Source organism: Sugiyamaella lignohabitans, chromosome D, assembly GCF_001640025.1.
Source record: "Sugiyamaella lignohabitans strain CBS 10342 chromosome D, complete sequence".
NCBI lineage: Eukaryota > Fungi > Ascomycota > Dipodascomycetes > Dipodascales > Trichomonascaceae > Sugiyamaella > Sugiyamaella lignohabitans.
The window spans coordinates 151-14,894 of record NC_031673.1 but is presented as its reverse complement, the minus strand read 5'-3'; the positions used below and the strand labels follow the sequence as shown (position 1 = coordinate 14,894).

Below are 14,744 nucleotides of genomic sequence, written 5' to 3'. Positions count from 1 at the left end.
ACGAGAGGGTCGCTAGTCAGGTGCAACGGCATATAATGTCCGTAAATGCTTCTGAACAATCCACCAAGCAACAAATGCAAACGTACGCTGATGTCGTACGCCGCGACAATGCAAAAACTAGAAAATGGGTGGGCCAACAGGTCACTGGCCTTCAGGACATCCAATTAGACCAGTTAGCACAACAGGCAGCAGCCAATACTACTAACCGACCTAGTATGGTCAAAATCATCAAAACTCAAGGAGAGATTCCTTCTCGGAGAGACTTGGTGAAAGACCTAAATGATAAGATGCAGTCGAAGGAAGTCGTCGCGATTACTTTGACTCAAAAGAACAACCTACGCGTCCATTTCAAGCGGGATATCCCGAGGGAGTTTGAGGAGATAATCAAGCCCATTGGCGAAATTATCGACACTACTCCGTGGCACAAACTGGTTGTTCATGGTATCCCTAAGGAGACAGATATGGAGGAGCTTCGAACTGAGATCGAAGAAGCCAATGGTGTGAAGTTAGCCTGCAACCCGCAGCTCCTCACACCTAACAGACCGGACGACCCGACTAAGAAGGCACTTTCGTGCGTCTTGAGCGTGGTCGCCCGCGATGACTATTCCTATCTTAGGAAAAGACGCGTCTTATGCTTAGATCAACGGCGCGAAGCAGTCCCCTGGAAACCTGTAATCCTCAGAAAACAAAATGCGAAAACCCCCTCTCGGCGACCTGAGTTGCCAACTGAATCCAATGATGCTGGAATCACGACCGAGGATCAATAGCTTGCCAATTCGGACCATCCGAATTGGCCAGGTGAATTGCCAAAAGCAAAAAGACATCATTCATAACATCCTTGACATGAGTGAATTGGATATTATCCTGGTCCAAGAGCCAGGCCTTAACAAAGGGGGTACTGTAATCCAACACTCTAGTTGGGTAGCAGTCCATTCTGGGGAAGGTAAGCAGAGGACGAATGCAATAACATATATCAGCGCCAAGCTCCGTGGGCGACTCCCGGTTATCATGGATCGTGGCCTGACAAATGAAAACATGGTGAGTATCACTTTAGGTAATCTAACGATCACCAACATTTACAACAGGCAAAGCGAGGAACTACACCCGCTTAAGCAGTGGTGCCATAGGGTCGAAGGGGACGACAGTGGGAACCTTAGGGTTATTGCTGGCGATTTCAACCTTCACCACCCATTGTGGCAAACTAATGCTTTGGCTAGCAGGGACTCGAAAATGTGGGTTGATTGGGCTTCTGATCATGACTTGATGTTAGCCTCTAGGGCAGATGAGGCGACACACATGGCAGGGAACACCATTGACTTGGTGTTTACAGACAGCAGAATCAATACCACTATGAGGGAAAGCTTGGATGTGGGGTCTGACCACTTCATGCTCAAGTGGAACCTACACACTGAATTAGTGCAAGCCGAGCTAGTGTGTACACCAACTCAAGGCTTCAATTATAAAAAGGCCGATTGGGAGGTCTTTGCTGAGGAAGTCAATCGACTCTCGAAGCAAATGGATGTCCCAAGCAGTCTCACGACGAGTAAGACAACCGAGAATTGTCTAAAGTCGGCTGATAAATTCGCTGAGAGGATAGTAGCAATACTCCAGGAAGCGTTGAAGATCAGTACGCCTAAGCTTAACATCACATTTAGAAGCAAGAGATGGTGGACGCCAGAACTCAAACAACTCAAGCTCAGAGTCCAACGTTTGAGGAGGCGGGCGAAGCGTTATCCTACTGAAGCTCACATAAAAGAGCGCCAGGAGGCTAATGCACGCTACAAAAGAGAACTCATGATAGCTAAGGCGAAGAACTGGAATGGTTTTTTGTCACAGGTGACTACTCAAAATGTTTGGCTGGCTCTCAAGCTGGTGAAACCAACAGAAAACCAAGTATCCCTCCTGCCCGCTCTGCGTATTGATGACGATAAACATACGCAGACGTATGGGGAACAGATTAGTGAGTTATTTAACAGCCTCTTTCCTTCGGTGCCGCCTTCCACTAAGGGGGTCAAGCCAGTCGAAGCCAGTGCGAATTGGCCAAAATTGCGCAAAAAGGAAGTGCAGTCTGCGTTACAAGACCAGGCGTCCTACAAGGCACCTGGACCTGACGGAGTCAAAACCAAGGCCATTAAAGAAGCATGGAAACAAAAATCCTTTCGAAAATTGGTCAAAGGACTATTTTCTTACTGTCTTCGCGTGGGCTATCATCCAAAGATCTTTCGTAAAGGTCTCACGGTTGTGTTGCCTAAGCCGAAGAGAGACCCAACGTTGGCTCGTTCATATCGACCAATCACTCTACTAAGTACCCTTGGTAAAGTATTAGAGAAAATATTCCAAAGACGACTAACAGCACTCACGGCTACGTGCATACCACGCCAGCAATTTGGAGGACGTCATGGTTTTTCAGCTGTTGACGCCCTTACGAAATTGTCGGAAGACATTCAGTATAACTTGAGCAGGTCGAAAGTGACGTCTATCTTGGCGATAGACATAAAAGGAGCTTTTGATAACGTGCATAGAGATAGTCTACTCTCCACCATGGAACAGATGAACCTTCCTGTACCTGTACAGAATTGGGTCTATCACTTTATGTGTGGGAGACGTACAAGTCTCATGGTTGATGGGAAGGTAACAAGGGAGAGAAAGATAAACACTGGGATACCTCAGGGATCACCGATCTCACCCTTGCTATTTCTAATCTACTCGAGTCCTCTCTACTCTATAGTACAGGAGAATGGCGGCAAAGTTATCGGTTTCGTAGATGACATTACAATTTACGTTACAGGCAAAAGCAGAGATGAGAACACCAAGCGACTTAGTAACATCTTACAGAAGTGTCATGAATGGGCAACGTCAGCACATACCGCTATCGACTACGGAGAAAAGCTGGGCTTCATGCATGTAGACAATCAAAGAACCTCAAAGAAACGACAGTTAAGGTTGGTTTTACCTTCTGGGGAGCGACGACAGGCTTCACCCACGCTCAAATTATTGGGAGTGACGTTAGATAGTCAGTGGAAGTTCTCCAAACATGTTGACGCGATAGCGATAAAGGGGAAAATGGTCTTAGGAATTATACGCCGATTGGGGGGAATAACCTGGGGTGTCACAGGGGCTTCGATGCGCAACCTATACCAAGGCTGTGTAAGACCCATATTGGAGTATGCAAGTCCAGTGTGGTATCCTAAGATAACCAAACAAGAACGGGAGCAGCTTCAACGCATTCAAAATACGGGATTACGAGCCATATTGGGTGGTTATCATCAAACACCCATCGATTGCCTCCATAGAGATACTGACATCATGCCTTTAGAGCAACGATATGATACCTTACAGGATAATTATATCGTGCGACTACATCGTAATGTGGATCCTGAGAACCCAGTTAATGCTGAGTCTACATGGTGGAGAAAGCATATGGAACACAATGAGTTGGTCCAACGACTCTATGAGGTTCTACCCAAAGAGGAAATCTTTCAAGACCGGATTCGACGACGGAAACCGCCGTGGAAGAAAGAGGACATGGAATGTGAAAGTAAAGCCTGGAAGGTCAAGAGTGAACTAAAGAAAAAGATTTATCAAAGACATCACACAATATGGGAAACACAATACCGGACGTCTGCAAAAGGAGAGTTTTACCGGTCATATACTCTTCCAAGGTTATATAATGCAGACCACAAAAACCCTTTGAGATATTTCTTAAATGAATGCTCAAAGAATGAACTCAGTAAACTGGTGCAGTTACGAACAGCCAAAGGAGCGTTTGGAATGTTCTTCAAGAGGTTTAAAATCAACAACCGACCCCATCAATGTGAATGTGGAGAGGAAGAAGATGTTAAACATCTATTATGTGAGTGCCCAGTCACTGAAAATCATCGTCAGATCTTACGTGATGCTTCTGCGACGCTAGATCTAAAAGTCCTACTTGATTCCAAGAAGGGCTTAAAAGCGGTATTGGCTTTTTTGGCCAAAGCTCCGCAATTACTTTAGACGTTGTTCTCTTATGGTAGAGATGACTAGTACCGGTTTTTTCCCAGTAAGCGTTAATAAAGGTGTAAACCTGGTAGCTGAACCGTTTTCCCGTGTACTCATTAAAATATTATAAATCATTTTGATATCTTAATGGGGAATCCAGTGGCGTCAAAATATTGAATTCAAAAAAGCCAAAGTAAACAGCCTGTAATCAGGTAAAAAAGTGAGCAGTCCTCCTGGTAATGTGTAAATGATGGGATTTGAAATTATTTGAATTGTATTAATTATGTATAGTATAGGACTTTAAACAAGATTTATTATTATTATTATTTAAATAGTATTTTTTGAGCTTTGAGCGTATCAAAGAGTAATGCATCACGTGACATTTGATAGCGGTTAGGATGCTTTAGCCGATCTTGTTGATCGTGCGTGTCTACTAGATTGCGCCTGAAATAAACAAACGGATCTTACAAATAGTCTCATTCCTGAAGTTAAAAGCATAAAGGAGTGTAGTTGAGGAAAAGGGTTTTCGTGGTTAATCTGAACAGGTTATAGATATGGCATTATTGTGGCCTTTCTCAAGGGTGAGTTGATAGTCCGGTAAAATTAATATCCTGGTTCTTCTTCATGTTAGGACGCAGAGCAACTTAATATAATTGAGACTGAAATACGCGATTCGTGTCGAAGTAGATGAAAAGACAAATCCAAGAAATGGCTTCAAACACAGAACCTTAAGAATCCAATTGATAAGTACTAACAATTCAGCCCAAAAGTGCCGAAAGCTACGAAAAAGTGCTAGCTGCTCTTGACAAGAAAATTGCTTCATATCAGACTGCGCAATTGTCATGGAGTATTCGGCTTCGTAGAGTCAAAGGGTGGGTTACTCTCTACTCCATCCTATTGTATATTTTCTACAATATTTATTTACTGTTTGGCAAAGTCCCATGGTCTGTCATCAACGTTTCTGCTATTGTCGTTGCTCCATTTCTGATATGGTGTGTCAGATACTGTATCCAGGCTGTATTTAACTGGGTCAGTAAGTCAAACGAAGAGGCCTTCAAAAGACTGACTTTCGAGAAAGAAAAGATTGGCGAAGAAATCAAAGAAAATATGAGTTTTTATCAGGCAAAAGCCATTCTGGACAGATTTGGATTAAGCCACGGTGATACCAAGAATGTTAAAAGTAAAGATCAGGCCTCGGATGCATCTAAAGAGCAGAAAGGGAAGAAAAGACACCCACAGAAGCAAAGTGGTCAGAGTCAGCCCGAGAATCAAGAGGACAGCTATCAGGGCCAAGAGGACTCGGTGCCGGGGGTGACTGCAAACAAGTTTGAACGCACAGCACAACCTGGATTGGAAGCTCAAGGCCAGCGTTTGCCTTCAACATTTATCCCAACTCGACCTCCATATACTCCATATGAGCCTAAGTGGTATGACCGGATACTGGACCTTCTTGTGGGCGAAGATGAACAAAGCCCCAACTCCCGCTATGCACTCATCTGCCAGAACTGTCGCATGCACAACGGCTTGTGTCAGTTCGGCGAGAAGCCACAGTTTGTTGTATATTACTGTCCTCATTGTGGCATGCAAAACGGCGAAGAAGAACACCCTGAAGATGATCCCAAAGAGTCTAAAGAGGCAGGCCGCCAAAATGTTAAAGCAGATGAGGGTAGATCTGAACAAGAATCTACCAAGAAAGTTGACGCTGAAATAGACATTAAAAATGGTTACAGGGAATACAGAGAAGGTAACGGATCAGAGGATGAAGCAAACTACCCCAATGAACCAGTGAACATAAAGAGAAAGACATCACAAAAATCTGTCCGTCAACGTAAATCTCGGTCTCAAAAAGAGTGAACTGTAGGCTTAGATACTTGTTCTAATATACATATTTATTATGAAAATTGATTTCGGAGGAAGGGCTCTGCCCCCAACCCAGTGTGCCTAATAGACATTCAGAAACTCCTCGGTCTGTGAGGTTAACTACAACACACTAGAGTTAAAACAAAATACAAGCACTCATCGCATTAATATATATATACTGTTTATTTGGTGGGGTCATTACGTTGGTAGCCAAGATAGCCCTTAACTTCGCTTGTTGGTAATAGGTCTAAGTAACGTTCAGCCAACTCCTTGCAGTTTTCGTAGTGGTTGGGTCCTTGGGTCTCAAAGCATTTCTCAAGGGCCTTTCTAACAACGCCTAAAGCCTTGACACGGATCCATTGTTCACGAAGCATAGTGTCTTGAGCAGCACGGACTTGCTTATGGTCGTTGTAGTCAATGTCGTCAAATGAGACCAGCTCGGGTCTTTCGTGCACATTACCTTTTGTATGTTAGTTCTTCTGACTTCTAGCCCAGAAACTTTCTAAGTCATCTTTTAAGATTATATCTCTTATTGAGACCAAACTGATTTCACAGCAACTCTGTCCATCTATCGACCGTCTTATCCGTTCTAGTTTACGTTGTCTCAAAAACACTCCTTCAAGTCATGTATCTACTGGTATCTGTTTACTTACTTCTCGTCATTTTTTTACTGTGATATGCTATGAAAGAGAGAGTACACTGGAATGTAGTCCTGTCTGTCCTGCTCGAATTGAATCGCGCACCAATATGATGATGAAGTTGAAAAATAGCGGGCCTCGATTGGTGGGTTGGGACAATATGATCGATATAACGGGGTATATATATTTTACAAACGGGGTATAATTATATATATCTGCACCCTTGAGATAAAAAGCTAACTGAAATTTCAGGGGCAGATGAGTACTAGGCTTGGTTCATGTGTCTAAGCAGCTAAGCAGTCTATTATAGTACTAACTAACAAATCAAATCATTATAAATTATCAAAAAACAAAAAATCACACCTTCAAAAAACTTTTTTATAGGCATAGCCGACCCAATGCAATAGGAACGGGACAATGCAATGCACTATTATGCTTCAACAGACTCCAAGAAGAAGTAGTTTCCTGAAGACTTTTGTTCTTGGTCCATTTGTGAATCAAGTTTGTTAATACGAGGACGGAACGAGGTTGGATCACGACGGAAAGTGACATTCAAGTTCTTGAGGAACTTGTTACATCCGGTCAACAATGACTCTGGAGTGTTAGCATATGCGTTGACTGAAGGTTGTCCTTCAAATACAATAACTCTATCAGCAAGGTAAGTAGCCATGATGAAATCGTGCTCGACAACGAAAGCTGTCTTCTTAGAGTGGAGAATGAAACGACGGATGACCTTGGAACAGATAATACGTTGCTCGGAGTCAAGATAAGCAGAAGGCTCGTCGATAACATAGATATCAGCGGGGACACCAAGGGCAAGAACAATAGCCACACGTTGCAACTCACCACCAGACAAGGTGAGAACTTCTTGATCGATAATATCGTCGATACGAAGAGGCTTACAGACATCAGTCTGGAACTGAGGCAGCAAGAATGAGGCACGAATCTTCTTGAAGAACAATTGACGCACAGTTCCCGTGAACTTAGGGGCGATCTTTTGGGGCTTCATACTAATATTGAGAGCAGGCACCTTCTTGCCATTATCAGGAGTGATAGCACCAGCTAAAAGACGACAGAAGGTGGTCTTACCAGTACCATTTTCTCCCATCATAACAATGATTTCAGAGTCGGTGAAGTCACCAGGATGAATTTTCAAGTGGAAATCACCCATAGTTTTCTCCATACCAGGGTAAGAGTAACTTCTACCCTTATCAGCAGGAAGAATTTCAGTAGCATCAGCCATCTTGAATTGCAAGGATTCAGTTCTGAATCTCAAGTTCTCAGTGGGAATATTACCGTCAAGGAAAATATTGATACCTTCACGCACAGATGCAGGCAAAGTAACGACACCGTAGACAGAAGGAACACCGTACAAAATACACACATAATCGGACAAATAATCCAGCACAGATAAATCGTGCTCAACTACAATAACGTAGCAGAGCTCATGGAGCAACTGACGAATCATATTGGCAGCATTTAAACGTTGCTTAACATCGAGATACGATGAAGGCTCGTCAAACATATAAACATCTGCGACTTGAATACAAGTCATACCAATGGCAAATCTTTGCAATTCACCACCAGATAGTTGTGCCACTTCACGATTCAGGACTCCGCGTAATTGCAAAATGTCTAAAATACGCTCAAACTCCTCAGTCCTATCTTTTCTAGCAGTAAGCAACTCTCCAACATGATTCTTAGGACCCTTAATAGCCTTTGGAAGGTTATCAACGTATTGAGGCTTGATGATAGCCTTGATGTTATCCTCTAAAATTTTGGTGAAATAGTTTTGCAACTCACTACCACGGAAATATGTCAAGATATCTTGCCAGTCAGGAGGGTCATCAAAACGGCCCAAATTAGGCTTTTGCTTACCGGCAAGAATCTTCAATGCAGTTGACTTTCCGATACCGTTCGTTCCAACTAATCCAAGAACTTGACCCGGACGTGGTGTGGGAAGACGATGAAGCTTAAATGAATTAGCGGAATAACGATGAGTGACCTCCTTTTCCAAATTAGTGGGCAAGTTGATAATATTGATAGCGCCAAAAGGACACTTCTTGGGGCAGATACCACAACCAATACATAGCGTCTCAGAAATAAATGCGATCTTCGATTCGGGTGATACCTCGATACATAGTTTACCGGTTCTTACAACAGGACACGATTTTTTACATTCTTGACGACATTTCTTGGGTTTACACTTGTCACTGCTCACAATAGCAATTCTAAATCGGTTAGTCTTCGTCAATTGGCCTTGATGTGTCTATATTGTTATGATCGAATACGCGTGCCACAAGAACAAGCAGTAGAACTCAGATAGTTGTATCATACCTAGTAAGTTTGTCACCGCTACTCATTTTAATTTCTATTGAGCAGTTGTATCCAGATACCTGTTCAAATCAAATCGAATCAATCGACGTCAAAAGGGGTTCAACAACTTCTTACTACAGGCACTTGATATGATTTATTGAGAGACCGAATTTTTCAATTTTCATGTGCGGCACCCTCTGCGGCTGTCTGTAGACTTGCGTACCAGGCCTTGCGCTGACTATCGTTCATTAGTCTCGATATGATTGGTTGTTCAGGCATCGGATGTCATGTGACAGATCATGATAGCTAGCTACCACTATCACCCTATACAGTCTGCTCCTAGGAACCTTTTTGGTAGAAAATAATAACGACTCTGCCTGTGCCCGGTTGGATATGAATTTCGTGCCCAGCTACACCAGCTTCCCACTATGGGGTAGTTGTCCCGGTATTTGAGCGTATGCACGGCCTTCGTAGTTGTCATAATATTTTCAAATAACAGTTCAGAACTGAGCTGGTACCGCCACCCTGGTACGGTAATCAGCGTCCTATGACGATCTAGATATTAAGTCGCTAAAGACTACATTTTGATTATGGTCGCATGTAAAGACGTAGCCACGGCACGCCTTATTTTCAATGTATTATATGATAGGATCCTTTTCTCCGAAATGGCCCAGATATGCTAAGGCTTGAATTCAGGGGGGAAGACTATTCTTCATAATAACGGCATGCTCAAAGAGTTATATTATTAACTAGATTCCTTCTGCTTGTCCGCCAGTCGCATATTCGTAGTTCATGCCTAATAATGTATATCACATACTGATGTGAGCTACACTATGTGTGTATAGCCCCCTATCCAGATAAGTACTTCTAGCCTTCATCATGCTTTGCCACTGTTAAAAGTCAATATTTCGGCAAGTTGGTTACACCGCCTTAGAGCATGTAGGGTCAAATCAGTTGACTATGCGTCACTGTTACCTGATCACAAGTTGAAAGGTCTTTCTGCTCGTTCGAAACATATCGTTCATCTCCATTGTTTGGATGATAATCATGATTTGCATTATTGTTTTCGATTAGTCCGTTTCCGTACGTCAATGGCTTCGTAAGCAACCATGCACTACGAACTCAACTTAAAACATAAATTTGCGACAGGAATATGTACATATTTGAAACGCTAAAACTTAATGCTTTGGAACTTTCTTCTATGAAGGTTGAGAAGAGAGATACATTCTATTCAAATACCCTAATCTTTACTCTGAAATGAGCATTCTGAAAGAAATGCTAGTTCATTTTAAGACGCAAAAGGGTATGAAGACCATTTGTGTAAATCCCTACACCGGTTTCACTCGTCCTCTTACCCTCTCGAGCTCATCTTCTTTATGAGCGGAACTTACCATCTCTAATTAAACAATGTTCGGTGCTTCTCAGATTATATCGCTTCTGAACTGTTACATTTGCATCTCAGAACGCCCGAATGAAACACCATATCCCAGGACCCTTTAATTTACTACATGTTTCACTATCTACAAACATTGTCAACAGCTATACCGATTGATTATTTTCTAAACCTTGACTTGCAGAACGCTGAGAAGTGTATCTCCAAGATATTATTTAGAGCATCAGGTTCCACATGTTTATGTCTCCATACATACGCCTCTATCCGTATACTTTCTATTGGTGCCGCATATACTTCCGATTCTTGGTACCGTATTCTAGATGGTAAGGCTTTCAGATTCTACCAGATTCATTAGGGCGGCAGCCAATCTCCACATAGCCTCCATGCGCAGTGATGAAGAGTCTCATCAGTGAAAGCTTTCCCATCATACACTGTTTCTCTTTTCAAAAATGAATATACTATGCACTTTCACGATATTACGGTGAGCTTCTTGGCATAATGAGAAGATCACCCCAACACAAGCAATTTCATTAGCTCTTCTTGCTTGATTCAATTAAGGCGCAATGTAATCTTCATCCAGGAAGTGATAAACGTAAACACGAGCTTACCATCCAACTTAATCTTTTTATCTTCTTAAAACGTTACCATTGAAGCGTACGTGATATGCTATACGATTGTAAGGAGCCCATGACTGGACCTTGAGTATATGCCCTTTTAGCGCCTAGAGTTTCATTTGAGTACATTGAGCATACTCCTTTGATGTTTTCCGAATTTAGACTTTTGATCCTACCTGTTGTGACTGGTAACAGTCACCGAGATGCGGCCTCTGCCTGCAGGATCAATGAAGAGTGGACCTGATGTTGGTGGGGTTGGCAAAAGTAAATCTGAACAATGGTAACTGAATAATTAGAATATGGGAGGCGTTGTCGCAAATTTATATAAGTGGCAAGTATCTGCTGCCTGGTCTGGTTTTTTTTATTTACCGTATCTTCAATCATTACTACTAGCGAAGCAAAAATGTCTGTTGTTGTTGTACCAGGATACACGATCACTTATCCTGCTGGTCAAACACCTACAAATCTTGCCAGTTTGCAAGGTATTATCAACTCATATGCTGCTGTAGCATCTGTCGACGCTGCTGAGGCTGCCTCTGCCGCTTCTGCCTCTGCTGCTTCTGTTGCAGCTGCTGCCGCTGCCTCTGCTTCCTCTGCCTCTGCTGCTGCTGCTTCTGCTTCATCTGCTTCCGCCGCCGCCGCTGCTGCTGCTGCCTCTTCTTCTACTGCTGCTGCTGCTTCTGCCTCTGCTGCTGTCACAACTTCTCCTACTTCTGTAACAGTTCCCGCAAGTGCTAGTCAATCTCCTAAAAATAGTGACCAAAATGGTCAGTCAAATGCTCAGACCAACACTGTGACCACTTCAGCTGCAGGATCAGAATCGCAACAAACTGGAGCTGACACTAATACAAAGAACAATGCCAGTAATTCTCCTACTGCAAAGGGCGATTCTGTTAGTGTTGCTACTGTTACGAAAACTGGTAGCGAGACCCATGCTGACACTGTACTCAAAACTGATAGTGGTGCTAGTATGACAGTTACAGGAACTAATGCACAGCCCACTGGAACCGAAACAGGTGCTGGAAACAACGGTGGCCTAGTTGTAGTTACTAGCACCAACAGCGATGGGAAGGTTGTGACTGTCACTGAAGCAGACAACAAGGTGTTAACTACCACTAATAGTGCTGGAAAGGTGGTTACTATTACAGAGGGTGGTGCTAACGTCATCACGACAACAAACAGCGCTGGATCTGTTGTAACTATAACAGAGACAGGAAAGGGTGCATCTGCTACTGCCTCGGGGACTGGAAATGGTCAGGTCACGGTTACCGTCACAAAAAGTAACTCCACTATTAGTACTGGCAGTGCTAAGTCTAGCCCAGATACAGGTTCTGGAAGTGGTCTCAATGTCTCCAAGGCATTCGTTGGGATTCTAGCCGTTATGGCTACCTTTGGCTTCATGCTCTAATTTCATCTTTTTGTTTTGTTTCTCTCCCTTCAAGTTAGTTATCAAAGATTGTCCCTAATATTGGAAGTACTGTACTTTATTGTCTTATATAAAAAATAAATATTACTAGTAAGCACTCGGCTCATTTTAGTCTACGATGGATTGTTTACTTGCGATAGAAAAAAGAAGCCCTACGTGGGGGTCGAACCCACAACCTTGTGATGACTTTCATCCATTGCTGGTATTAAGAGTCACACGCTCTACCGATTGAGCTAGCAAGGCAATTATTGAAATTTTCTGGCAACTATGCTTTCACAATCACTGTCTCCAGTTGTACAAGTATCCCACCCATGGCCTTGTTACAAGTCAAAAAATGCTAAATGAGGCATTTGGAATTTGAAGACTCATAGAGTCAATCGAAAATACCGATTGTGTGGTATAAACATTTTGAGTGACTCAAAAATAAGCAAAAACCGGTTGAAATGCAATTTTACCCGGTTTTGGTCATCGTTTTCTGTGTACTCATAAAAATAGCGGAGGAATTCTTTGTATTTTAATGAGGAATCCAGTGGATTTGAATATTTTATAGTCTATAATAGCCAAAGTAATCTTCCTGCACTTAGGTAGTTACGAGGGTGGTCCTCTTATTGATACATGAATGAGAGGATCTGAAATTATCTGAATTATATTAATTATGTATAGTGTAAGTCTTTAAACATGATTTATTTATTCATCGATTGGATACTAAAGTTTGATGATTTAGCTTCTAGAAATAGGCTATTTTTGTAGCTTCATTACTACCATTTAACATGGATTGTGGCTAACAAAGCATTTTGACTAGCTCCTGACATGTCGATCCACACCACTAGATTTTCTAATTTCTGAGTTTGTGTATCAATAAATATGGAGATGAGTGAACATTCCAATAGGTACTTCGTTATGTAGTGCTTGGAGTGAAGAACTTGACTTCAGAAATTGTGATCACAGCTAAGACATGAGCTGAATCAGAGCGAATTGTTTTGTGGCACTGAGCCAAGGTGAAGAATAGGGTACCGAGGAGGTCAGGAAGATAAACGTATCAATTGCCTGCTACGTATAGTAAGCTCCATGGATATGTTTACGATGATAGTCATAAATCAAATGAAAATACGATAACGGCTTGATATTATCGTTTGATGAGTCATCAACCCGTGTGACATTATATTCTGCCAGGGCCGTCCAAAGAATGGCGATTTAGCACTCCCGTTTCCTACGCCAACAGGTCAAGAAATCTAAAACATGGCAGGGGATCACGAGAGGTGAATAAATCGAAGTAAGATCTATGTTGGATAGGGTGATGAGGGCTAACATATACAAACTTGTTTGCTCTAATCTTTGAAACCGATAATAATAACCGTCCAGTAGTAAAATTGCATATGAGTGCCTAGTTTTCATGGTAGTTGAAGAGTCCCAACAAACTTTTCCCTCCTTGAAATTACGTCAATTGCATCAAGTATACGTATTTGATAAATATACCGGACAAAGAATACTAGTTAACATAGGTTTAATCCTTATAAGAGGTAGTCCCTTTCAGGCTGATCACAATAGTATAACATATCAGACGAACGATGGATGGAATAAAGCTAAAGCAACTTTCATTATGTGCAACAATCAGGATTTTCGATTAATCTAGAGGATCCAGAGAAGAAGAAATGAATAATATACGAAGAGAGTTGTATTAGAACAAGACATAGAGACAATGAGTCAAGGCTTGTATCACAATTTCTTGCAGAGGATCTTAAATAGATGTAGAGCGATAATGCAGAATAGTGGATGATGGAATTTGGGGTGCTCGGGCAGCGTCCTTCGCGGCAATAATAAAGTCCTATACTATACATAATTATTTACACGTTACCAGGTCTCCATCGCTGTGTTGCGATTTGGTACTTGCCCTTTCCACCTAACAATTAGGCTTCAGACACAAATACAGTCGTGTTCCATAGAGGCAATGCGAAGGCAGGGATTGAACGGTCAGTTGGATTATGCGTTGGATTTAAAGCTTTGGTTTATTAGCATTTTTTCATTAGAGGTAAGACTAGCGGATTTCGTGTTAAGGACATCAGGCGCGAGTTCAGCTACAGATTATGGTAGGTGTTCGGCGTAAGAGATAGTAGTTGATGGAGTGATTAGAGGAGCAAGTGGTATTTAGTCGGGGACATAATGGAGTTGGTGGTTTCTTGGTAGTTGAATAGGAAGTCAGGGGTATAGAAGAGCAATATAGCGCGCGCAGATGAACAGTGGGGTAGGGTTCTTTTCAAGAAATTCAGGTAGGTTTTCACAGTGTTTTCAAAGTTGATTTGATGTTTGCATGAGTGTAGTTGTTCGGATAGGGTTCGTGGAATAGTTAGGTTGGAATTAGAGTGCAGTGCAGTGTAACAGTGGATGTAGGATAGGATATATAGAGAGAGAATAGGTTGTGTATAGCAGTTGGGAGAATAGGGTTAGGACGATAACGCTCTTTAACATTCTTAACATTTTGCGAAGCAAAATGACGCTCTTATATAACAATATCTAGGCGA

At 42.3% G+C, this 14,744-nt stretch overlaps 2 protein-coding genes and 1 non-coding gene across 3 annotated transcripts; 2 read left to right on the top strand and 1 right to left on the bottom strand.

Annotated features, from left to right (window-relative positions):
- Positions 1–843: 843 nt before the first annotated feature.
- On the top strand, positions 844–3,993 carry POL92 (polyprotein of L1-like non-LTR retrotransposon Zorro 3; the record flags this gene model as incomplete). Its single annotated transcript, XM_018881688.1, has 1 exon — positions 844–3,993. One exon carries the CDS (start codon positions 844–846, stop codon positions 3,991–3,993), a length of 3,150 nt encoding a protein of 1,049 aa, XP_018736141.1.
- A 1,092-nt stretch (positions 3,994–5,085) lies between these two features.
- Positions 5,086–5,832, top strand: AWJ20_4605 (uncharacterized protein; the record flags this gene model as incomplete). Its single annotated transcript, XM_018881687.1, has 1 exon — positions 5,086–5,832. The coding sequence occupies one exon, from the start codon at positions 5,086–5,088 to the stop codon at positions 5,830–5,832; it is 747 nt and encodes a 248-aa protein (XP_018736140.1).
- Positions 5,833–12,373: 6,541 nt separating this feature from the next.
- Positions 12,374–12,468, bottom strand: AWJ20_4604 (the record flags this gene model as incomplete). Its single annotated transcript has 1 exon — positions 12,374–12,468. It is a non-coding gene; the product is annotated as a tRNA-Lys (tRNA).
- Between the last annotated feature and the right edge of the window lie 2,276 nt (positions 12,469–14,744).